This window comes from Capricornis sumatraensis, chromosome 1 (genome assembly GCF_032405125.1).
Source record: "Capricornis sumatraensis isolate serow.1 chromosome 1, serow.2, whole genome shotgun sequence".
In the NCBI taxonomy this organism is placed as follows: Eukaryota; Metazoa; Chordata; class Mammalia; order Artiodactyla; family Bovidae; genus Capricornis; species Capricornis sumatraensis.
In genome coordinates this window covers 45,330,280-45,356,196 of record NC_091069.1, presented here as the reverse complement: position 1 = coordinate 45,356,196, position 25,917 = coordinate 45,330,280, and the positions used below count along the sequence as shown (strand labels likewise).

At 36.3% G+C, this 25,917-nt stretch overlaps 1 protein-coding gene across 8 annotated transcripts in view; it reads left to right on the top strand.

Annotated features, from left to right (window-relative positions):
• EHBP1 (EH domain binding protein 1) overlaps positions 1-25,917 on the top strand; it is a 349,564-nt gene that overhangs the window by 126,079 nt on the left and 197,568 nt on the right. For all 8 annotated transcript variants that reach the window (XM_068989010.1, XM_068988993.1, XM_068988985.1 and 5 more), the window contains exons 5-6: positions 10,251-10,432; positions 12,945-13,084. In XM_068989010.1, the coding sequence (XP_068845111.1) occupies positions 10,251-10,432; positions 12,945-13,084 (322 nt within the window). The remainder of the gene's footprint in view (positions 1-10,250; positions 10,433-12,944; positions 13,085-25,917) is intronic.

Sequence of the window (25,917 nt, the reverse complement as noted above, 5' to 3'; positions counted from 1 at the left end):
AACTATATTTATTCTTCATAAAAATCTGTTAACATGTTATTAATTATGTTTGAATGAATGAAATATTTTTAAACTTTCTGATATTTAATTTTTAATAGGGAAAGTATTGACAGGTATAACCCACACAAACAAAAGCTCTTTGTAGTTCTCAATTAAAGCATGTAAAAGGGTCTTGAGATAAAAACAATGGAGAAACATTCATCTAAACTCTCCAGTAAAAGACAGAGATTATCAGACTAGATTCAAAAATTTTCTGGATATATGCTATTTATAAGAGACAATTCTAAAATAAAAGAAAGTTGTGTTTGAAGAGGGAAAGGGAGCCTGTCACAAAGTCTGTGAACAGCTTCTTGATTTTTTCACTTCTTTATTTAATGATTTGTGTCCTTTAGGAAATGTTCTATGACCTCATATTTGAAACTTCTACTCCTCTGCTTGGTCCTTATCACATAAGGAAATACAGTGATCTGGTGAAATAGGTGACTTTGCTTAAAAATGATCCTGTTGTGAAAGTGGACAGCAGTGTATGCATACCAGTTAAATACTTTTAAAGGCCCATGAACAATTACAAAAATTGATCATGAGTCAGGCCATAATGCATGTCTTAGTAAATTTTGGAAATTAACATTATAAAGACTGTATTCTGTGACCCTACATCAATTAGACAGTAGTCATTACATAAAGATAAGTGGAAAGACTCCATATAGAAGAAAAAAGTTTATAAACATCTTGAGAATCAAAAAACTTATAATGAAGGATTAGAAAATATTTACAGAATAACAAAAATAATTCATACTAAAATGTGAGACATATTTAAAGCAATGCTTAGAGAAATACATAGTCTTAAATGCTTACGTTAGAAAAGAAGATATGCTCAGGATCCAGAAGTTAGAACAATATACTCATGGAAAACAGAAGGAAAGAAATAATAAAGATTAGCAGAAACTGCTAAAATAGAAATGTACATTCACTCCAAAGGATCAAGAAAGCCAAATGATTTGGAAAGCCTGTTGAAAGAGACAACTTATAGCAAGCTTTATTTAGGAACAAAAGAGTGTGAGAAGGCACAATTAGTACTTTGAATAAAGAAATGTACAAAACTATAAATTCTGCTGAGATTAAAATAGTAAAAAGATATTTTAAATAGTATTATGACACTAAATGTGAAATATTGGGTGAAATGTGTAAATTCTAAGCAGAGGTGGAATACTTAATCTAAACTGATTTAGGAAGACATTGTACACCTGAATGGCTTGAATACTTCTGTAATCATTAAAGAAATTGTTATCAGTAATTAGAAACCCTCCCTGAAAGGAAACAGGCTCACATAATTTTAGATTTTTAAAAAATGTTTTCCAGGAATGTGGAGTTCCTTTAATTTTAGAAAATCTACTAATTTACTACATTATTCTGCCATAAATTCAAGGTTTGAGAAATCTTAAATTATTCCAAAAGATAAAGCTTTGGTAATTAAGGCAATATTGTCTTGTTGTGAGGTTAGAACAGTTGGCTAGTGGTACAGAATGATTGATTATTGACCTGTATATGCAAACCAGAGTTTTGATAGAATGGACATTGTAGGTAGGGGAAAGGAGATATATATATATATATATATATATATATATATGGACTATTTAATAAACAGTGCCATGATACTTATTTATCAATGATTTTTTAAAAAATGAAATTGGATTCCTATCTGAAAACTTACACAAAAATGAATTCCATGTGGTAATGGCTCTTAAATATGAAAGCAGAAGTATAAAAGTTTTAAATGAGTGGTAAGAAAGCCTTTTAACCTCAGGGTTGGGAAGATTTTCACAAACCCACAAACCATAAAGGAAAAGGCTGACTTGGAAATTGGATTCATTTGAAAGATTCCACAGAGAGTGAAAATACAAGCTAAAAACTGAAAGAAGATGTTTGTAGCACATATAACTGATTGTGCTCAGCATGGATTCAGTACCAGAATGCATATGTAATTAGTCAGTAACCAAAAGATAAACAGCATGCTAAGAAAAAGTATAAAAGATTTCACGGAAGAGGAAACATGTGGCTAGTAAACTATGAAAGGATAATCGATGCATTAGTAATCAGGGGAATGCAATTAAGACTATAATGAGGTAATATTTAATCATCTCAGATTGGTGAAAATGAAATGTAATATTTAATTATCTCAGATTGGTGAAAATGAAAAAGAAAATTCCAAGTGTTGGTAAATGTGGAGCAATGGAAACACTTAGGGACTGTACATTAATAAAGCCACTTTGGATTAAATTTGATATTTTCTGGTAAAGTTGGACATGAACATATCCCGTGACCCATTCTAGAAACATGTCCTAGGTGAATTCTTGTGTGTGTGCATGAGGATATAGACATAAGAATATTTTTTTATTGAAGTATAGTTGCTTTATAATATTATGTTAGTTTCTGCTGTGTAGCAGTGTGAATCAGCCATATGTATGCATATATCCCCTCCCTCTTAAGCCTCCCTCCCATCCGCCCCCATCTTGTCCGTCTAGGTCATCACAATACACCAATTTGAGCACCTTATGATATACAGCTTCCTGCCAGCTATCTGTTTTACACATAGTAGTGTATATATGGTGGTTTAGTTACTAAGCTGTGTCCGACTCTTGTGACGCCATGGACGGTAGCCTGGCAGGCTCCTCTGTCAATGGGATTCTCCAGGCAGGAATACTGGAGTGGGTTGCCGTTTCCTTCTTGAGTGTATATATAGACATAATAATATTGATAGCTTTGTTTTTAATTCCAGATAACTAAATAAACCTCAAGCAACCATGTTTATCAACAGTAAAACAGATGGGTAAACTGTAGGATATTCATGTAATAAAATATTAAGAACAATGAAATTTAATGAATTACAGTTTTACACATCAGCATGTTCATGGGGTTCATGGGATTCTCTGTGGATCACAATAAATTGTGGAAAATTCTGAAAGAGATGGAAATACCAGACCACCTAACCTGCCTCTGGAGAAATCTGTATGCAGGTCAGGAAGCAACAGTTAGAACTGGACATGGAACAGACTGGTTCCAAATAGGGAAAGGAGTACATCAAGGCTGTATATTGTCAGCCTGCTTATTTAACTTATATGGAGAGTACATCATGAGAAATGCTGGGCTGGATGAAGCACAAGCTGGAATCAAGATTGCTGGGAGAAATATCAATAACCTCAGATATGCAGGTGACACCACCCTTATGGCAGAAAGTGAAGAAGAACTAAAGAGCCTCTTGATGAAAGTGAAAGAGGAGAGCGAAAAAGTTGGCTTAAAGCTCAGCATTCAGAAAACTAAGATCATGGCATCTGGTCTCATCACTTCATGGCAAATAGATGGGGAAATAGTGGAAACAGTGGCTGACTTTTTTGGAGGGGCTCCAAAATCACTGCAGATGGTGATTGCAGCCATGAAATTAAAAGATGCTTACTCCTTGGAAGCAAAGTTATGACCAACCGAGACAGCATATTAAAAAGAGACATTACTTTATCCACAAAGGTCTGGCTAGTCAAGACTGTGGTTTTTCCAGTAGTCATGCATGGATGTGAGAGTTGGACTATAAAGAAAGTTGAGCACCGAAGAATTGATACTTTTGAACTGTGGTGTTGGAGAAGACTCTTGAAGAGTCCCTTGGACTGCAAGGATATCCATCTAGTCCATCGTAAAGGAGATCAGTCCTGGGTGTTCGTTGGAAGGACTGATGTTGGAGCTGAAACTCCAGTACTTTGGCCACCTGTTGTGAAGAGTTGACTCATTGGAAAAGACCTTGATGCTGGGAAAGATTGAGGGCAGGGGGAGAAGGGGACAGAGGATGAGATGGTTGGATGGCTTCACCGACTCAATGGACATGAGTTTGAGTAAACTCCAGGAGTTGTTGATGGACAGGGAAGCCTTGTATGCTGCGGTTCATGGGGTCGCAAAGAGTTGGACATGACTGAGCAACTGAACTGAACTGACATCAATATGGATAAATATCAAGAATTTAATGAGACTTGCCTGGTGATACAATGGATAAGAATCCACCTGCCATGAAGTGATGGGACCAGATGCCATGATATTAGTTTTTTAAAAGCTGAGACTTGAGCCAGCTTTTTCACTCTCCTCTTTCACTCTCATCAAGAGGCTCTTTAGATCCTCTTCACTTTCTGCCATTAGAGTGGTATCATCTGTATATCTGAGGTTGTTGATATTTCTCCTGGCAATCTTGGTTCCAGGATATATATGTAGATAGTATTCTTTTTTCGGAGAGGGAGGGAGGGAATAACCCAAAATTCAGGGTCTAATCACCTTTGGATGAGGGAATGGGAGGGAGACAGTTTTGCATGGGAAATGAGGATTTTAAGGTACTGATATTAATTGTTTGTTAAACAGGATGGTGGGTACAGGATGTTCATTTTATTATTTGTTAAGTAGTACTTGTATGTTTTGTACTTTGTGTGATGTGTTTCAAAAATTTTTAAAAAAAACCCTCAAATGATAATGTCATTAGTTCGATTTTCAGTGTGTTGTGAAAAAAAAACTGATAATAAGGTATAATACTTGACAGAATTTTTAGAACATTTTTTGTAATCTCTGAAAAAATCATAAAATCTAAGTAAGATCCTTCTCTCCTTACATGGGATAAAGTTAAATTTCTAGGTAGAGAAAAGCAATCAAATACGGTAGAAGAGGCATTATATTAATTATATTTATTTTGAGGTTCCTAATGAGCTATTTTGTAAGAAGACCTTAACTTGGATAATTTGGACAAAAGATTTGTCCAACTTCTTACATCTAACTAGCTGTTCTGCTATCAGTATGTTATATGTATTGTTAGTTTTAGGAGGGCGGAGTGGTAAGATTTGCTATCTGTTTCTTTTTTTATTTTGGTAAAATCTACCTTGTTTAAAAAATATATGTAAAGAAGTCTTGAGTCTTGTGAGACCATATTTATTCACTTTATAATCAGTTCATTCCTAATTAGAAAAGTTATTATAAATCTTTTCCCTCTTATGCTGTACAGGGAAAACATTTATTCACTTGTTGCTTGTTTTGTTAGGACTTGAATAGCAATGAGAGTACACTGAGGTATTCATTTCCGGTCTGGTAAGAATGTCGGGGAGGGGGGGGTCTTTGCATGGATTTTAGTAAAGTAACTACATTATACTTTTGAGCAAACATTGAGTTACGCTTTATTTATTTTCCTCATTTTGTTATAGACACATGGCCATTACCCCACACCTGTTACCAGGCAGTGATTACTGCAGGACCATTAGTGGTCCTGCTTAGCCATTGATTGGTGCTGCAATGGGCCCCTCACCCAAGTGACCAACTGTCAATGAGCAACTGATAGTTGTTCTGCTCAGTCATTGGTCAATGCTGCAATGGGCCCCTCTCCTAAGTGATCAACTGTCAGTGAGCGACTGTGTTAGTGTTTCTGCTCAATCATTGGTTGGTGCTTCAATGGGCCCCTCCCCCAAGGGACCAGATGGCAATGAGTGGCTGTTAATGGTCCTATTCAGCCATTGGTCAGTGCTGCAGTGGGCCCCTCCCCAAGCAAGCAGCTGTCAATGAATGACCATTAGTGGGGCATTCAGCCAATGGTCAGCAGAGTAGTGGTTGTCCTGTGGAGAGTGAAGAAAGAGGCAGATCCTGGTTTTCTACCCAGGGCCCTCTAGCTCACCTGGCCTCGGGTCAGTGGGTGAGCTGGAGGGCCCAGGAAACAGGCCAGGGGCTGTTCTGCTGGGCTCCAGAGCCCTCGTCAAGACCACCCACTGGCCAGGCCCAGGCCTTGAAGCAGTGGTGAGCCTTTCCTCCATCCCTGCCTCTGTGACCAAATGGCAGTGGCAGTCTGCATAGGACGCAGTCTGTGGGACCTGGCTCCCTCCCCGCCGCCGTTTGGTTGGCCTAAGAAGCCTGAGGGCCAGTTGGGCCCTGGGCCTCTGGCTCCCTCAGCAATGACAGCTGGATAGGGTCTGGGGACCTGACCTTGAGGGAGCCACCAACTGAGATCTGCCTCATCAGTCAGGATCCAGACCTCAGAGGGTGAAAGTTGTGTCTTGGGAACTTGCCCTTTCTTGTCAGAACAGAGAATAACGTTTGTTTGGTGGAGGTTTACAGGAATATTGTTACCTGACCGTGACCTGACCTCAAGAGCAAAGGATCTGACACCAAAAAGTGTGCAACAACTTAACCATGTCCCTCCCTTACCTTTCCTATAAAAGAGTTTTGCTGAAAGCTTTCGGGGAGTTTAGGGTTTTTAAGGCATGAGCCACACATATCCTTACATGGCCCTCAGTGAACCTTTCTCTGTTCCGGACTCTGGTGTTATGTTTGGCTTCACTGTGCATCAGGCATATGAACTTGCATTTTGGTAACAATTTCAAGATTGGTGAATCTAGATAGACTACTTATAATATTAATATTAATGTATAAGCCAGGTAAAATAGTCCATGAATATTAATAATAAAACTCTACTAAATATTTTCATATATTATTGCAAGAATTTATTTAGGACATATTTCTAGGATGAGAATTATTGATAAGGTATTCATCTGTTCAGCTTTACAAGGTAATGTCAAATTGCTTTCCAAAATGGCTGTATCAATTGAAGCTCTGTCCTGTAGTATTAAGAGAATTTACATTGTCCCTCATCCTATTAACACTTGGTATTGCCTAGCTTTTGAAGATACTTACCAATTCTGAGAGTGTGGGAAACTGAAGCTCAGATACATGAAGAAATATACCAAAGATTAGCCAGAGAATAAATGCTGGTCATGTTCTAATCCAAGTTTTTCTGATTACAACTACAATAATGTGGGTTTCAAAGAAATGGAAATATATAGGCTAAGTCGTTTTTATGACAGAATAGTTATGAAAAATGAGATTAAAATTTCCTTTAGTAATTTCCTCAGGGGAAGTATTTCTGAAAGTACGATTTTTAGATTAAGTGGATCAGAATCACTTGATAGAAGAGATGGGCTTATGAGAGGGTCAAGATGGGAATTGGGAGGGGAGGTACTTATTATTTTTAGAAATGCCACAGATTCCTGAGGCATCTCTAGTTTAGCATCTCTTGGAGTGGGATCCAGGTATTTAAATTATCTAAAGCTGGCCTAGTTTTATTTTATTTTTTTGATGAACACTAAATAAGAACTTATGCTTTATGGATGTTGAAATAATTCCCAAAATGCTGCCAGATTCACATATAAATAGCTTAGGCTGGGAGTCAGAAACTTAGCTGAATGTTTGTATATAAACAATCCCTTCTTACTGACTTCAGTCATCTAACCTCTTTTCTCTAAGGGTTCCTTTTACTATTTTTTTTTTCCTTTATTTTTCTCCTCTTGTCCAGCCTTCATCTGAAATGAAATAGCATTAGGACTTTGACAGTAATAATAGTAATTGTCTCTAAAGTCTCTCTGCCAGGCTGACCCCTAGTCCTTTAAGGAAGAACTATAGGATACAAAAGACATATAGCAATGCAATCAGTTATTTTCTTCTTCTCTATAAAACTGATGATAACAATGATACTATTCTTGGGAGGTGGATATAGATATAGACCAAATGGTTATAAAAAGTGAAGATTCATGGAGCTGGAGTTAGAAAGATGAAAGATCCTTATGTTTTTCTCATTATTGTTCTGCTAAAAAATGTCTTTTCTATGACAGCTAATTTGAAAGAGGAAAACAGTGACTGAGCTGGGTAAAGAATTACTAAAAACATCTCTTAGGCCCCCTTTCCTATCAAGGATACAGGCTCTAAGTGAGATCCTATGTTAATATTAGAAATGGACACTGTAGACTCGAAAGAGTTCTTTTCTGCTTGCCTGCCCAGACCTTACCTTGCTTAGCAATAATGAAATCAATAGAATGTTAATCATCAAAACTCTAGATTTTGCAGGAATCATCCTTAAACTAGGCTTTCAAAATTATGTACATTTCCAAGTTATCTTAATTTTTATAGTTTGATTATTTGGTTATAAAATTAAATAATTACTTTTAAGGAATCAATGTCGTATTTTGTGAAATAGATTTGTTTAACAAATATGAAAACAATATGTAGCAATTTGTATGCCATGCTTTCAAAACAGAGGCTTTAAATCCTATATTTTATGTAGTAGTTGTTAGCTATTCTAAAGGTACAATGAGAGATTATTGTTCATATCAGTGTAATAAATTGATACTCTCAGATCATAGTTTTTCATTTTGTACATTGTCACAACCTTGGACCTTAATCTTATTCTTTGATTGACAGTAGCGACCAGGGAAAGAACATTTGTATTGTCTGGGACAGTCGCATCTGTTCAACTTGATTCAGTTGAAGTATTTGCATATTCTTAAGTGTTTCTTCTTAGAGGTCTGAAATCCTTCTCAAGTGCTTGATGCATTTTAAAAATTCATTCATAAGGTATCTACATGCACTAATAGTTCTGTGTAATATGCTGTGCATAATCTGACAGATAAGACCACTTTTTAAAACAAGGTATTCTTTAAGGATGCTACACTACATTTTTACTTGTTTTGCTGGCAGAAATGTCAAATTTTTTCAAAAGGCCATTTTAATATTTTGATTAGATTAGTATATCTTTATTTTAGGCAAGTTTGTCAATCATAGGGCAAATAAAGATTTATTGAATAATAATTCAGAAGTTAATAATAGTTTCTCCTGCCTTGGTTGGAAAATTGAGTAATTTTTAGAAAACTGTTATAGAACTTGAATGGATTTCTGTTCGGTCTCCTTATTTTACAGGGAAAATTACCAAGCCTCAAGTTTACTGACTTACTCAAAGTCACACAGCTTAGAAATTAGGTCTTATTTTAGGTATGAACTCTCAGACTAGTTAAAGCCCAAGGATTGCTGGTATATGACTTCTGATTTACATCATTTGTTAATTACTCTGTGTCTAAGATTTATCCTTACCATTAGAACACAGAGTCAAAGATTATGTCTTATTCATTTTTATATCTCTGCAGAATTGACACCGTGTCTTAAACATAGTTAATGCCCAATCATTATCCTGTTGTTCTATTTTCATTATTTTCCTAGGCTATTATGCTATAAAGAATAATTTTGAAATGAGATAGTTTATTAATGGAATGTTAAGCATCTTTAATAGCAAATAGGTTTCATTTTGTGTTCCAATTTTAGTAAATTGACAATAACTGTGTGGAGAAGAGTTGAGATCTGCTGGGGTCATTGAGCATTATCCACCACAGACATACAATCAGAAAAACCAGCTCTTTCTAATTTGATTTATGTCATCTTAGGGAGGGAAGAGAGGACTTTAGACTGGAGTGAGCAGAAAAGATCCTGGGAACAATTAAGTCTCAAAGTACAGGACAGATATAGAATTCAGAGACGGAAAAAAACGAGGTAGAAATGCCACTGAGGCTGGGGTTCTTTAAGAAATTTGAAGGTTCAAAAAGAAGAAATATCGTTAGGTTACATTAAATATAATCAAAGGGGAGGGAATTGATTATTAATGCTTTTGATACCTAGCTTTGTGCTAGAACCTTTTTTTAAGGAAACCTTGCGTGCATGCTCAGTTGGTTAAGTCTGACTCTGTGCAACCCTGTGGACTGTAGCTTGCCAGGCTCCTCTGTCCATGAGATTTTCCAGGCAAGAATACTGGAGTGGGTTGCCATGCCCTCCTCCAGGAGATCTTCACCACCCAGGGATCAAATCCACGGTGTCACCTGTGTCTTCTGCATCTCAGGCAGATTCTTTACCACAGAGCCACCTGGAAAGCCTGGAAACCTTAGGTTACATTAAATATAATTAAAGGAAGGAAAACAGTGTTGAGTATTAATGCTTTGATACCTAGCTTTGGGCTAGATCCTCTTTTTACAAGAGACCTGGATACTTTCCTATACTAGTTTGCATTCCTTGCTTTTCCTTTCCTGAGATATTTAAGGTTGTTCTAGTCTTCCCTTATTTCTCTGAGCCAGCTATCTCCAATTTTTCTCTGCCTTACACACACAGGTACACCCGTGGCTTATTCATGTTGATATATGGCAAACATCACCAAAATATTGTAAAGTAATTGGCCTCCAATTAAAATAAATTAATTTTTAAAAAAGATATGAAACTTGTGATATAACCTTAATTCAGTTTTATTTCAGTATTATAGGAATTCATTGGAGAAAGAAGTCTCAACAGCTGTTTAATCAAATTACTAAAATAACATTCAAAGATACTTGGCTATAAAGTAAATAACTCCAAATTACGTAATGAATTTTATCTTCCAGGAATCCCCTTCTGGTCGAAGAAAAGCTCTTGCCACCACCAGCATCAACATGAAACAGTATGCAAGCCCAATGCCAACGCAGACTGACGTCAAATTAAAATTCAAGCCATTGTCTAAAAAAGTTGTATCTGCCACTCTTCAGTTTTCATTGTCTTGCATTTTCCTTCGGGAAGGAAAAGCCACGTAAGTTTATTTTGTCAGATAAGCTGCTTCAAAGAATGTTTGTTTGTTTGTTTGTTTTTTAAGAAAACATTGTAGGTAAATAGCTTTTGTCTCAGTAAACTGGCAACAATTGAGAACATCCTACCACATACCAATCATTCTTGCCATTCTTTGTTTCAGAAGCTGAATTAGATGTACTTCTTGTTATTTATAGTCTCTCTTGATGCTAGAGAATGAACAGTAATATAAAAATGACTTTAGCAATTTAAAAAAATTTAAAATGTGTATTATAGGCTATCATAGGTTTTATATTTCAGTGTCTTCAGTGTAAGTAGTTGTACTGTGAAGTACAGAGTTCATTTTGTAGAGATGTGTGATGCAGCTGAGGCATGAGGGGAACCCAAAATGAAAAGTTTAGGATAAGAATGAAAGAACTAAAGGAACTTTTGCCAATTCAGGTTTTTTGGCTCAGCATTTAAAAAATTGTACAGGAAAGGTACAATACAGTTTAGATAACCAGTTTGCTGTAACCATTATCTTTTGCAAATATCACTTCTTAAGCAGTGCATAGCATTGCACAAAGATAGTTCCTATACCCAGTTGTAGTCTCCTGAAAGAATAAAATTCTAACTGGTTAGAATGAGATGAACATACCTAGAGCAAGGAAAAAAAATAGTAACATTTCTCTTAGTTGTTCCATACAGTCAAATCAACAGTAAGTGTATGTTTTGGGTGTAGTGAAAGGGTTAGTACGTACTTGGAATACTGAGAGGAAAACGAAAATTCTGTGCCTAAGACTTCAATGGTGATAGGAAGAATGAGCATTTCATTCTAATCTGCATCACACTTCTGAATGTGTTTGACCTAGTGGAAAGTGGTTACTATAATTGGCCATGTCTGTTTGACTGATTAGACTGGATCCTGTGCGTCAGTCAAAACGAGATGTTTGGCACTCATCTACAAATGACTTGGTAGATAACAATAAGCCTCTTCTCTGCAAAGTTGGCTTCTGTGGGAGTGAGGTAAAGGGACAGTGCAGCAAGCAATTACGTCTTTCATCTCAGGACTTTAAATTATAGATTTAAATATTGCAAAGTTAAAGACCTTACCCTGAAGTTCAAGCCAAAATGAAAAGAAAGGAAGCAGAGAAAGAAGAGAGACATAGTCAGAGAAGATTCTTTGAAGGTGGACTCCTTTCCACTAGGCAGAAGCAGTAAGTGATTTAGCACCATTCATGGGAATTTGGGTGAGAGGAAATTCAGTCAAACTAAGTATCAGTCTGAGTGAAGTATGTTCTCAGAACACTCTAAACCACCTGTCTATCTCCTCCTTGGTTGCCTGCTCACCTTTCCCAAAGAAAATGTTCAGGGCAAAAATATAGGGGATAAAATTAAGCAAGTTAACATTTTAAGAACACAGTTATATATTGAGATTATATCCTAGTGATAGGAAAGCAGTTTGTAAGGCATTCACATAAAGTCATACAACTGTTTTTGCCCATATAGACTTTGTATCACTAAGTTTGTCTTGAAAAGGGGAAATTATTTTGTTAACTCTAAGCTTATATGAGATAAAATGTGAAGAATTAAAAAAAACAGTTTAGTCTGCAAAATCATGTCATATTTAGAAGATAAGTGAATGTTAACAAGCATACTTTATAAAAGCAAAGTATCTTTTGTTTTATTTTTATTGTGGTAAAATGAGAAACAGTGTTTTAATTCAGCTTTCTGGATTTGATGGAAAAATACCAGATTGAAATTTAGTTAGTACATATCATGTTAGAAATATGTTTCATTCACTGTAGTTTATTTGAAATTTAAGGTGAGAATAATAGATTAAGAAAATTTAACGTTAGTTAACATTGAGTAGTATACTATATAAGTTTGTATTTAAAATACTTTAAAAATCATTTTTATGTTTTATCAAATGTATGGTCTTTAATTAACCCAAGATGGAAATTTAACCCATTTTTCATTATGTAATTCTTACAAAGGCTAGGCTTTCAAGTGCTTTTTCAATTACTGTAGTTTCTTAACTTTTGGCAAGTTTAAACTCCTTTGAGAAAAATACACATTTAAACAAGATTTAAATATAATTTACAGGGTTTACCACTTCTTTTTACTCCTACCCACAAAATCAAAAGGAGTCTTGGACTTTAGATTAAGAATTTCTATTCTAATTACTTCTGCAAGTTTGACTATTTTTCAAGTCTAGATCTCATCTGCTTTGCAAACTGTCCTGATATTTTATGAAACAAGTTTTTGTTTCCAAACTTCATGATCAGAAAACCATACTTTAATTTCATGAAGAAAATTTTAGATATGTAGCACAGAATTTAAATAACCAGTTAATCATTTACTGTCTATAAATTAAATGTTCAATTTAAAAATTAATGAATGTTTATTCAATAGTTTTGTATAACTGAAAAGTCTTGTTAACATTTAGAGAGAAGAAATATATTAATATTATTTTCTTAAGAAACAACCCTTTTTTAGGCAATGTCATTTAATAAACTGTATTATCATTGATGTAGGGATGAAGACATGCAAAGTTTGGCTAGTTTGATGAGTATGAAGCAAGCTGACATTGGCAATCTAGATGACTTTGAGGAAGATAATGAAGATGATGATGAGAACCGAGTGAACCAAGAGGAAAAGGCAGCAAAAATTACTGGTTGGTTGGTTTTATTTGCTTTAAACTAAAAATTTAGCTTTTTTTTTTGCAGAAAACTTCATTGTTGTTTCCTAGGAAAAAATCAATTCCACTAACAAGGTATTTTTTCTTCCTTAATAATATATTTTCTTCCTTCCTAATATAATACAGCATTTAGCATTTATTTTTTCTTCCTTAATAATAATAATATTTTCTTCCTTCCTAATATAATACAGCATTTAGCTTGCTGGAAACTTTACATGCTGATGGTAATAACAGAGTTTAGCAAGTCCAAGGCTAGTCAAGAAAGCATCAAACTTTACTGAAACTACTGAATGTAGTATGAAGTAGCCTAAATATGTTCATAGTTATTTTGTCATTGTATGGAATGAATGCTAAGTAAAAATCTGTCTTAAGGATAAGATGAGGAGATATATTGACTACCTTCCCCTAGTTCATGTTCATTTATTCACATAAAGTGTATGGACATTCTTTGTTTTGAATTTGTATACATCTTATGTATCCTTATATCTAGAAGCTTCCATGCAAGTATTTCTTATAGCTGGTTTGATCAAACTACTAAGATGGTTAGTAGTTCAAACCTCTTTGTATTAATTGGTCAATAAATGTTTTTCAACAATCTGGCTATCACTCTTAAGGAAGTGATGTTACACCTTTATTATTGGAATGAAAATCAAGTACTGTATACATATTCCTTTCAGCTAGTAAATTGCTGTCAATTTCTGGATTGATATCCCTTGACTTCTATCATCTATTCACCTCTTGGTGATTTTTCCAAATTAATTGGGCACTCTGGCACTGAATTGTTGGCTATGCCTCAATTCTTGCTGTTTTATGGGGGATTTCCTTTGATCACATGGATGAGCAATTTAATTTCTTAGTTAAAAACTTCTGGAACTTCCTCAACTCCAGTGACCTTCACTTTTACTTCTGTTAAAAGGAAATGGTCAGACTTGTATGCAAAGATAGATGTTTTGTTCTGAGCAAATTTTATAAATTACAGTTGACCCTTTGCTGATTTGAACTGCATAGGTCCACTTGAATGTAGATTTTTTTTAATAGTAAATAGTGCAGTACTACAAGATCTGTGGAGGTGAATATGTAGGAACTGAGGACTTGAAGGATCCATGAATATAGAAGGCCAGCTATAAGTTATACGTGGATTTTCCACTGTACAGAGGGTTGATGTTCCTTAAACCCTGTTTTATTCAAGGGTCAGCTGCATTGTTTTCTAATTTATGTTTGCCATTTTGATTTCTTATTTAACCCAAGAATGTTTAGAAGAATGTGCTTTATCATGGGCTGTGTTTATTTCTAGTTTAATTCGAATAAGATTCTGAAGCCTATCCTATCTCAATTTTTAAAAAAATATGATTGCGATCTTTTTCTTTGTAGTGTAGATAGATGATCTATTTTTGTAAGTATTTTATGAGCATCTTTTTATATGTATCTTCTCTTTGTTAGATTCAGCATGTAGCTTTTAGACCCAAGTTTACATTTATATCATTTACTTATTTATATTCTTATGCTTTGTGTATAGTTCATCAGTGAAAGAGAACTTCAATCCTAAATTATTTAGTTCATAAAAATTTATTCTTATACCTTTGTTGTGAATTATAATTTGGTCAGTTTGTACCATTTAATGCCTGTTGTTTAAAGTTTTTGCCTGATGTTGATGTTTGTAATCCATACCTTCTTTGTATTTGATGTATTTATCACTTTATTTTTATCCTATCTGTGTTAGATACTTCTCTTCATAAACAGTATTTTGTTATATTTCTTGCTAACTGACCTACTTAATTTCATTTCTATTACTTTATACTTTTATTTGGGGATTTTCTTATTTTTTTCTACCCACTCTTTATATTTTTACCATTCTTAAATGTTCTTTAGTAGAGTAATTTGAAAGTTATACATCCTCTGTTTTCATTTTGGAATAGTATCCTCTGAAATAAATAAGCCAGAGGGATAACTGAGCTTGTATTTCTCTACTAACATTAAAAGTGAAGCAGAATGTGTTGACTCACCTTGTGTAAGATGAGAAAATCAATATGATTTCCTCTTCTGTTTATTTGAATTTCTCCCTCCAACCCCTCCTGGCTATTATTTTTATTTCAATAACATTTGGGGATTTCTTTTTTCAATAATAAATGTTGACATTTGCTTGTTATAATGTCAGCAGAATTATATAATAATTTAAAAAATGCCATGTCTTTGCTGTCTTTGAGTTCTTTGTTTGATTTGGCTAGTTGAAGTACTTCAGGAAGGGAAGTTATGTCCTTCCCTTACCAATTCCAACTACTACTTATCTATTCTTCAAATTTTAATTCTTTTGCCACATCCTCTGAGAAGCCTCTTAGGCCCTCTCCATTTAAAATTGTCACTCTGCCCCTTGTGCACTGTACCATTTGCAAATGCGTGCATTTTCTTATAGCATGAGTTTTTTATTCCAGTTGAGATGTAATTCAATCTTTTAATTAGAGAATATGGTTTATTCTTTGTATATGGCTTTTGGTTAAAACTAAATCTCAGGCATTTATACCATTAGTAGCAACTAGAATGCCACACATTTTCATTGTTATAGCCATTTTGATCAATGTTGTATATTTTCATCACAGCAGTGGGCAAAAATGGTGATAGCATGTCACAAGTTCTGCATTGCTACTGAAAAGAAAAGAAAGGACAGTATTTTTGAGCAAAATACAGGTTTAGTGAAAGGATTCAGTAGTAATTAGATTTTATAGCTGAACTCTTATCTGAGTCCATTTGAGCTGCTATAACAAAATATCAAAGATTGGATAGTTTATAAACAACAGAAATTTGTTTCTCACAGTTTTGGAGACTGGAAGTCTGAGATCAGTGTGTCAACATGGTTGGGTAAGGACCATCTTCTGGGTCACAGACTTTTCATTGTATTCTTTACGTGGTGGATGGGGGCAAGGGAGTTCTTTTGGGCCTCTTTTATAAGACTATTAATCTCATCCAGCCTCATAACCTAGTCACCTGCCAAATGCCCCACCTCCTAATACTATCACATTGTAAATTAGGATTTCATTATATGAATTTTGAGAGACACAGACATTCATACCATAACAACCTTTATTGCTTAAACAAACATATATACTTTAATTTCTAAGATCTCTACTGCAGAAGTAACTTCTGGGGATAGCCTAAAATTCTCTGACTCTAATAGAAGTTACTTTTGATGATCCAGAATTTCTTTGGAATGCTACTGGTTTGTGTTATTATTTATTTATGTATTTATTTTCCATATTTTATGCAATTTCTTCAAGATAGAGACTATATTTTGATCATTTTTTCATCTCTAGCTTCTAGCACATTGTCTGGAACACACTAAGAGTTTAAAATATTTTAAATGAAAGGTCACAAATGAGTGAGTGGGCTTCTCTCTCCTATTGTAGCCCACATTGGTCACTCTGACCTATTGTCTTGTTCCATTCATTTTGACCTTTATACTGTTTTATATTAATATAAGATGCGATGATCCCATTTGATGGACGAAATGCAATCTGGAGGAGACACATAATTCAGACCTTAAATAATTCAAGAGTAAATAATTCATAATACAAAAGTAATGAATATAAACTGTGTATTGAGGGAGCATAGGTAAATACTGACCTTGGATGATTACGTTTGTTTTAGGTCAATAATGCCACAATCATTATAACACACTTATGCTTTGACATTAACATTTTTTCCCTCAGTATTTTTTTTTTTTACTGTCATTAGAGCATTTAATGTATTTCCTTGCCTGTTTAACTCAGTATTTTATATTTGCAGAGGACAATTACTTAAATTAACAGCATAGCATGTTATGGCAGTTAAATTAAAAACACAGCTTATTTTGACTTCCTTAGTTACTCTTTTTTAGCACATGTAAATTTCATTCCAAAGTTAACTCTCAGAAGTGTTTGTTTGTTTGTTTTTAGCACCAGCACTGCCACTCTAAAAATGTTTGAGTAAAATATTTTTAAGATCATAAAAAATGTTACAATTTAACAGTAGTAATGTGTGAATAATAACTTAAGAGTAACAAAAGTGAATGTATTGTGTAAATATGGTACAAATAAAGGATGGTGGGTATTTTTATTTACCAGATAAAGTGGCAATAACAGAGCTTACATTCACTGTTCCTTGTAGCTTTAAAAATTGTTGATGCAGTTTTTATAGAGGAAGAAATTATTATTTAAAAATTTCCCTATATTAAATATATCTTTATGTTATAATATGAATGCATAAAATATAGTCACATTATACCAATAAAATTATATGAGTATCTTATTTCCAGTAAAATTATATGGGCATATTATTTCTTCATATTTATATGAATATATATATAAGCTGCAAACTTCTTAAACAGACTATTAGAATTATTTTGAGTCTATCTTAGATTGATACCCAGGGGCTCTTCATTTAGCCTGTGCTCTTATGGAGTATAGCTGTAAATCATTAGTAATTGATAAAGTATATCTTCTGAAATTACAGACTTTTCTTGAAGTAAAATTAAATTCATGGTATACATTTAATTTAGACTGATCAAGGGCTTCCCTGGTGGCTCAGTTAAAGAATTTGCCTGCAATGCAGGAGATGCAAGTTCAATCCTTGAGTCAAGAAGATCCTCTAGAGAAGGAAATGGCAACCCACTCCAGTATTCTTGCCTGGGAAATCCCCTGAACAGAGGAGCCTGACGGGCTATAGTCCATGGGGTTGCAAAAGAGTTGGACATGACTTAGTGACTAAATGATACTAACTGATCTTCTCTATCTGAGATAAAATTCACTGCTAACTGGATACAGGGACTGGCTCTTAGGTAGGAACCTTTTATTGAAGTTACCCATATAGATGTTTTCTGCAGAGGTGCAGTACACATGAATGGGTAGTTGGAAAAATCACTGAAATGTAGTGGGAATGATAGACATTGGAACTGAGCAGACAAAACCTTTTAATATGAAGTTTACTGTAGCAGGTGCTCAAAATTACATATGGTTTCAAAACAATTAATGCCTCTTTCTATGTGGCAACCTCACAGTACTTGAATGAGGATTTGTTCATTTGATCATCTTTGGGATTCATGTTGAATTTCTGAATGTACACCAACAGAAATGGGAGAAAAAAGACTAAGTGACAAAGTCTTACTGAATGTAGCTCAGAAGGTTTGATTTAAATGAAGCAGTGTACAAAAGAGCGTTATTGGGGAAACCAAACATGATGAGACACCTGAAAGTTCCCTGGTATACTTATAATTGTTGCAGAGATTGGCAGCGGTTCTAGTTAGGGTTAACCAGACATTCAGACTCCCAGGACCCAAATAACGCAAGCTTGGCATTAAGTTCATTTAGAAGGATATTGGACAAGAAACAGCATTCAGCAGAGCATTCCTCTTTCACTGTAGTTTTCAATGGCAGCCCAGTTGCTATTCTTTGATCTCTACCCCCAAATGACAATTTGGGTACAAGGAGATAAGATCCATATAGTTAGGAACAGGGATTACCTTGGCTTATAATATTTATAATGCCCAAGAACTAATAGCTTTTGTAACAGTTTGATAAGTATAGTTTCCAGGGTTCCTGTGAGGGACATGCTCAATTACATGCGTATCCACAATCAGAGGTCAAACTGTGGCCTTCCATTAGGTATATAGTTCATTTAGAGTCCTCCCATCCAGATGCAGGTTGAATCAAAGGCTTCCCTGGTGACTCAGCTGGTAAAGAATCTGCCTACAATGCAGGGGACTTGGATTCAATTCCTGGCTGGGGGAAATCCCTGGAGAAGGGAATGACAACCCATTCCAGTATTCCTGCCTGGGAAATCCCATGAATAGAGGAGCCTGGTAGGTTACAGTCCATGGGATTGCAAAGAGTCCGGCACAACTGAGTGAGTAACACACACACACATATCCAGATACAGTTTATATATCAGGATTTATTTTTACCATGAGCAATATTGCCTGGTGTTTGTTAATCCTTTTTCTATAGTTGGTAAAGTTAATTCAGGAGGAGGAAGAGAAAGTGACATATTGGCTACCTTCAGGGAACATAATCTTACAGCACAGATGGTAGTAGAGAAGATAGCAGTTCATATTTGAGGATCTAGAGTTGATTATGGTATGACTCAGCCCTCTGAGATTAAATGTCCTACTTGTTAGGGTTATCGATAGGGATAAGTAGGTCTCTTTTCTTAGATTAAAAGGTTTCTCAGAATTAACTTGGGGCTCTGGTCAGAAAATACATCTATTAATTTGTCTGGTTTTTTTTTTACTTCTGGATTTTTGCTTCTGGGTGTTTACCCTTTGGTACTTAGGAGACAGATTAACAAAATCATAGAATTGCTGTGGACTCTATAAAGTAACAAGAAATGAAAATGACCACCTGTTTTGGAGATCTATGTGAAGGATGAGAATTTCTGGAATATTGCATCTGTTATTTAGGTTGTAAAGTTGGAAAATAGAAGAAAAGAGGTGGGGCATTTCTAGTCTCTTGAGCTAAAAAGTTTGCAAGGTATCAAGCTAACTCTTAAAGAGAGTTTGAGACACTAGGATGAGAGACTGAAGATAGCAAGAGCATTTCTTCTCAGTGTTTATAACTCAAATGTATCAACTAAAAGAATAGAAGAAGTGGCAGAAGATAGAAATTACCAATTCAGCCTACTTTCTATGTTACTCTTAAACCATAATGCTGCTTGGCTTGTACTAAGGACAACTGAACATTATCTAGCACCCCATGCAAGACTCTGGGAGAATTCTGTGACAGAACCACGAGGAAAGTAAGAACTCTGAAGAAGTTGGACGATCTCCAGGATTTATTTAGGAAAGAGACAAGAGACAAGTACCCATATGCATTCTTTAAGGATTTATCCTAGAAATGCAAGGTTGCTTTAACCATAGTAACAGAATAAAGGAGAAAAATCATATAATTACCTCAATAGATGCAGAAAGGAGCATTTGAAAAAATCCAATACCAGTTTCTCAGCAGTTTTAATATAAATGAATTTCTTCATTTTGATAAATGGCATCTGTGGTGAGCCAACATCATATATAATGATGAAACACTGAACACTTTTCCTCCGAAGATTGGATAAAGGCCAGGATGTTTGCTGTCACCACTTTCATTCAATATTGTACTGAAGACCTTAGCAAGGGCACATGATACAAAATCAATATAGAAAATTTACATTTTTGTATATGAACAATAAACATTTGGAAGATTAGGTTAATGAAACAATTTCATTTACAAAGGAGGCTGAAAGTAACATAGACTTCTTCAAAATGAATTTAGCAAAAGATGTAGAAAAACCTCTACCCTGAAAGCTATAATACATTATTGAAGGTAATTAAAGAAGATCTTATTAAATAGAGATTCTGTGTTCATAGATTGGAGAACTCAATATTGTAAAGATGTTATCTTCTCCACAAATAGATCTATGTTCAACTCAATGCCATTCATAATGCTAGCAGGCGTTTTTTTCTGACTGTGCTGGGCTCTTCATTGTGGTGCATGGGCTTCTCTTGTTGCAGAGCACAGACTCTAGAGCATGGGCTTTAGTAGTTCTGGAGTGCGGACTCTAGTTCTGGCACACAGGCTCTCAAACGTGCAGGCTCACTAATTGTGGCATGCTCACATAATTCTGGTGTGCTGGCTTAGTTGCCCTGCAGCATGTGGGATCCTAGTTCCCTAATCGGAGAATGAATCCAGGTTCTTTGCATTGGAAGGCGAATTTTTAACCACTAGACCATCAGGATGTCCCCTAGCAAGCTTTTTAAAAAGTAGACATTGATAGCTGATTCTGAAATACAATTGGATTTATAAAGGAACTGAATAGCCCAAACAATATTGAAAAGGAACAGAATTGTTAATACTGTCTGACATCAAGATTTACTGTAAAGCTGTGATAATTAATATAGTATGGTATTGGCACAGGAAAGATAGATGAGTGGAACAAAACATGAAGTCCTGAAATAGAAATGTCTTTGGTGAATTAATTTTTAGCAAAGGTGCAGGACAATTCAGTAAAGAAAGGAAAAGATTTTCAACAAATTATTCTGAAACCCCCAAATATCTGCATGGAATGAGTCTCAATTCCCACATATATACAAACATTAATTCAAGGTAGATCATGGACCTAAATGTAAAAGCTAAAACTATAAAGCCTCTGAAGAAAAAAAGACTATATTTGTGGCCTGAGAGTGGACAGAAGGTTCTTATATTACACAAGACACAGAAAGTAACAACCGTGAAAGAAAAATCTGATGAATTGACTTTGTAAAACTTTAAGATGCATGCCGTTGAAATAGGCCAATAAGAAAATGTATGGGCAAATTACAAACTAGAAGAAAATACTTAAGATGCGTATATCTGACTTGTATCTGGAATAGGTTATTTTAATGTCCTCTAACTCAATAATAAAAAGACAACCCTTTTTTTTTTCCCCCTGAGGTAATGGGCAAGGATTTGAATCTGTGGTTCACAAAGAAAGATACATCATTGGCCAGTAAGCATAAGAAAATATTGCTAGTGTCACTTGTCATCAGGGAAAAGCAAATTAAAATCATCATGAAATACAGCTCCACATTCCCCAAGTGGTTAAAATTTAAAAGACTGGCAGTAAATTCTCACTGTTGATAAAGATATGGACCGACTGGAAATCTCATCCTTCATGAAGAATATAATGGTGAGGTCACTTAGGAAGTTTCTTATAAATGCTACAGATATACCTAGGGCATATGTTTATAATAATAACATTAACATTAATATATATTATAAAAATGTACCCCCTGACCAAGCATTCTGCTCCTTGTGGAGTGGAATCTTTATCCAAAAGAAATGAAAACATGTATCCAAAAAAGACTAGCACAAAAATGTTCATAATATCTGATCCATGTGATCAGATTGGTTAGTTTTCTGTGATTGTTTTCAATCTCTCTGCCCTGTGATGGAGAAGGATAAGAGTCTTATGGAAGCTTCCTGATGGAAGAGACTGACTGAGGGGGAAACTGGGTCTTGTTCTGATGGGCAGGGCCATGCTCAGTTCAGTTCAGTTCAGTCGCTCAGTCGTGTCTGACTCTTTGCGACCCCGTAAATCGCAGCACGCCAGGCCTCCCTGTTCATCACCATCTCCTGGAGTTCACTCAGACTCATGTCCATCGAGTCCGTGATGCCATCCAGCCATCTCATCCTCTGTCGTCCCCTTCTCCTCCTGCCCCCAATCCCTCCCAGCATCAGAGTCTTTTCCAGTGAGCCAACTCTTCTCATGAGGTGGCCAAAGTACTGGAGTTTCAGCTTCAGCATCATTCCTTCTGAAGAAATCCCAGGGTTGATCTCCTTCAGAATGGACTGGTTGGATCTCCTTGCAGTCCAAGGGACTCTCAAGAGTCTTCTCCAACACCACACTTCAAAAGCATCAATTCTTCGGTGCTCAGCCTTCTTCACAGTCCAACTCTCACATCCATACATGACCACAGGAAAAACCATAGCCTTGACTAGACGGACCTTAGTCGGCAAAGTAATGTCTCTGCTTTTGAATATGCTGTCTAGGTTGGTCATAACTTTTCTTCCAAGGAGTAAGCGTCTTTTAATTTCATGGCTGCAGTCACCATCTGCAGTGATTTTGGAGCCCCCAAATATAAAGTCTGACACTGTTTCCACTGTTTCCCCATCTATTTCCCATGAAGTGATGGGACCGGATGCCATGATCTTGGTTTTCTGAATGTTGAGCTTTAAGCCAACTTTTTCGCTCTCCTCTTTCACTTTCATCAAGAGGCTTTTTAGCTCCTCTTCACTTTCTGTCATAAGGGTGGTGTCATCTGCATATCTGAGGTGATTGATATTTCTCCCGGCAATCTTGATTCCAGCTTGTGTTTCTTCCTGTCTCATGATGTACTCTGCATATAAGTTAAATAAGCAGGGTGACAATATACAGCCTTCACGTACTCCTTTTCCTATTTGGAACCAGTCTGTTGTTCCATGTCCAGTTCTAACTGTTGCTTCCTGACCTGCATACAGATTTCTCAAGAGGGCCATGCTCAGTACATCTTATATCCAATTTTCTGTTGAATGGGTAGAGCTGTGTTCCCTCCCGGCAATTTACCTGGGGCCAAACTATGTGGAGTTAATGAAAATAATGGTACCTCCTTCAAAAGGTCCCATGCACACACTGCTGCACTCAGTGCTCCCAGCCCAGCAGCAGGCCACCACTGACCCACACCTCTGCTTCAGATTTCTGGACATTCCTGGGCAAGTCTGGGTCAGTCTTTTGTGGGGTCACTACTCCTTTCTCCTGGGTCCCGGTGTGCGCAAGGTTCTGTTTGTGCCCACCAAGAGTCTATTTCCCAGTCCTGTGTAAGTTCTGGCTGCTCTTTCGTGGGGTTAATGGTGACCTGGTCATAGCAAACGCCCTCTTCCAACAACACAAGAGAAGACTCTACACATGGACGTCACCAGATGGTCAATACTGAAATCAGATTGATTATATTCTTTGCAGCAAAAGATGGAGAAGCTCTATACAGTCAACAAAAACAAGACCCAGAGCTGACTGCGGCTCAGATCATGAAACCTTATTGCCAAATTCAGACTCAAATTGAAGAAAGTGGGGAAAACCACTAGACCATTCAGGTGTGACCTAAATCAAATCCCTTAGCATTATACAGTGGAAGTGAATAATAGATTCAAGGGATTAGATCTGATAGATTGCCTGATGAACTATGGATGGAGGTTGGTATAGGAGGGAGGGATCAAGACCATGCCCAAGAAAAAGAAATGCAAAAAAGCAAAATGGCTGTCTGAGGAGGCCTTACAAATAGCTGTGAATAGAAGAGAAGCCAAAAGCAAAGGAAAAAAGCAAAGTTATACCCATTTGAATGTAGAGTTCCAAAGAATTGCAAGGAGAGATAAGAAAGCCTTCCTCAGTGATCAGTGCAAAGAAATAGAGGAAAACAATAGATAGGGAAAGACTAGAGATCTCTTCAAGAAAATTAGAGACGCCAACGGAACATTTCATGGAAAGATGGGCTCGATAAAGGACAGGAATGGTATGTACCTAATAGAAGCAGAAGATATTAAGAAGAGGTGTCAAGAATACGCAGAAGAACTATACAAAAAAGATCTTCATGACCCAGATAATCACGATGGTGTGATCACTCACCTAGAGCCAGACATCCTGGAATGTGACGTCAAGTGGGCCTTAGGAAGCATCATACGAACAAAGCTAGTGGAGGTGATGGAATTCTAGTTGAGCTATTTCAAATCCTAAAAGATGATGCTGTGAAAGTGCTGTACTCAATAACCAGCAAGTTTGGAAAACTCAGCGGTGGCCACAGGGCTGGAAAAGGTCAGTTTTCATTCCAGTCCCAAAGAAAGGCAATGCCAAAGAATGCTCAAAGTACCGCACAATTGCACTCATCTCACATGCTAGTAAAGTAATGCTCAAAATTCTCCAAACCAGGCTTCAGCAATACATGAGCTGTGAACTCCCTGATGTTCAAGCTGGTTTTAGAAAAGGCAGAGGAACCAGAGATCAAATTGCCAACATTCCCTGGATTATCAAAAAAGCAAAAGAGATTCAGAAAAACATCTATTTCTACTTTATGACTATGTCAAAGCCTTTGAGTGTGTGGATCACCACAAATTGTGGAAAATTCCGAAAGAGATGGAAATACCAGACTACCTCACCTGCCTCCTGAGAAATCTGTATTCATGTCAGGAAGCAACAGTTAGAACTGGACATGGAACAACAGACTGGTTCCAAATAGAGAAAGGAGTATGTCAAGGCTGTATATTGTCACCCTGCTTATTTAATTTATATGCAGAGTACATCATGAGAAACACTGGGCTGGATGAGGCACAAGCTAGAATCAAGGTGGCCGGAGAAACATCAGTAACCTCAGATATGCAGATGACACCACCCTTACGGCAGAAAGCAAAGAAGAACTAAAGAGCCGCTTGATGAAAGTGAAAGAGGAGTGTGAAAAAGTTGGCTTAAAGCTCAACATTCAGAAAACTAAGATCATGGCATCCGGTCCAATCACTTCATGGGAAATAGATGGGGAAACAGTGGAAACAGTGTCAGACTTTATATTTGGGGGCTCCAAAATCACTGCAGATGGTGACTACAGCCATGAAACTAAAAGACGCTTGCTCCTTGGAAGGAAAGTTACGACCAACCTAGACAGCATATTAAAAAGCAGAGACATTACTTTGCCAACAAAGGTCCATCTAGTCAAGACTATGGTTTTTCCAGTGGTCATGTATGGATGTGAGAGTTGAACTATAAAGAAAGCTGAGCGCTGAAGAATTGATGCTTTTGAAGTGTGGTGTTGGAGAAGACTCTTGGGAGTCCCTTGAACTGCAAGGAGATCCAGCCAGTCCATCCTAAAGGAAATCAGTTCTGGGTGTTCATTGGAAGGACTGATGTTGAAGCTAAAACTCCAATACTCTGGCCATCTGATGTGAAGAACTGAGTCATTTGAAAAGACCCTAATGCTGGGAAAGATTGAAGTCAGGAGGAGAAGGGAACGACAGAGGATGAGATGGTTGGATGGCATCACCGACTCAATGGAAATGAGTTGAAGTCAACTCCAGGAGATGGTGATGTACAGGGAGGCCTGGCATGCTGCAGTCTATGTGGTTGCAAAGAATCAGACACGGCTAGCGACGGAACTGAACTTATGTACTGTATGTTTCCATTTACATGATGTTCTGGAAGAGGCAAAACTAATCTTGTGTGAAAAACATTAGAATAGTGTCAGCTAGTGTATTTGGAGATTGTCTGAAAAGAGGCATGAGAGAATCTGTGGGAGTTTGGTGGTGGTGCAGTACTCT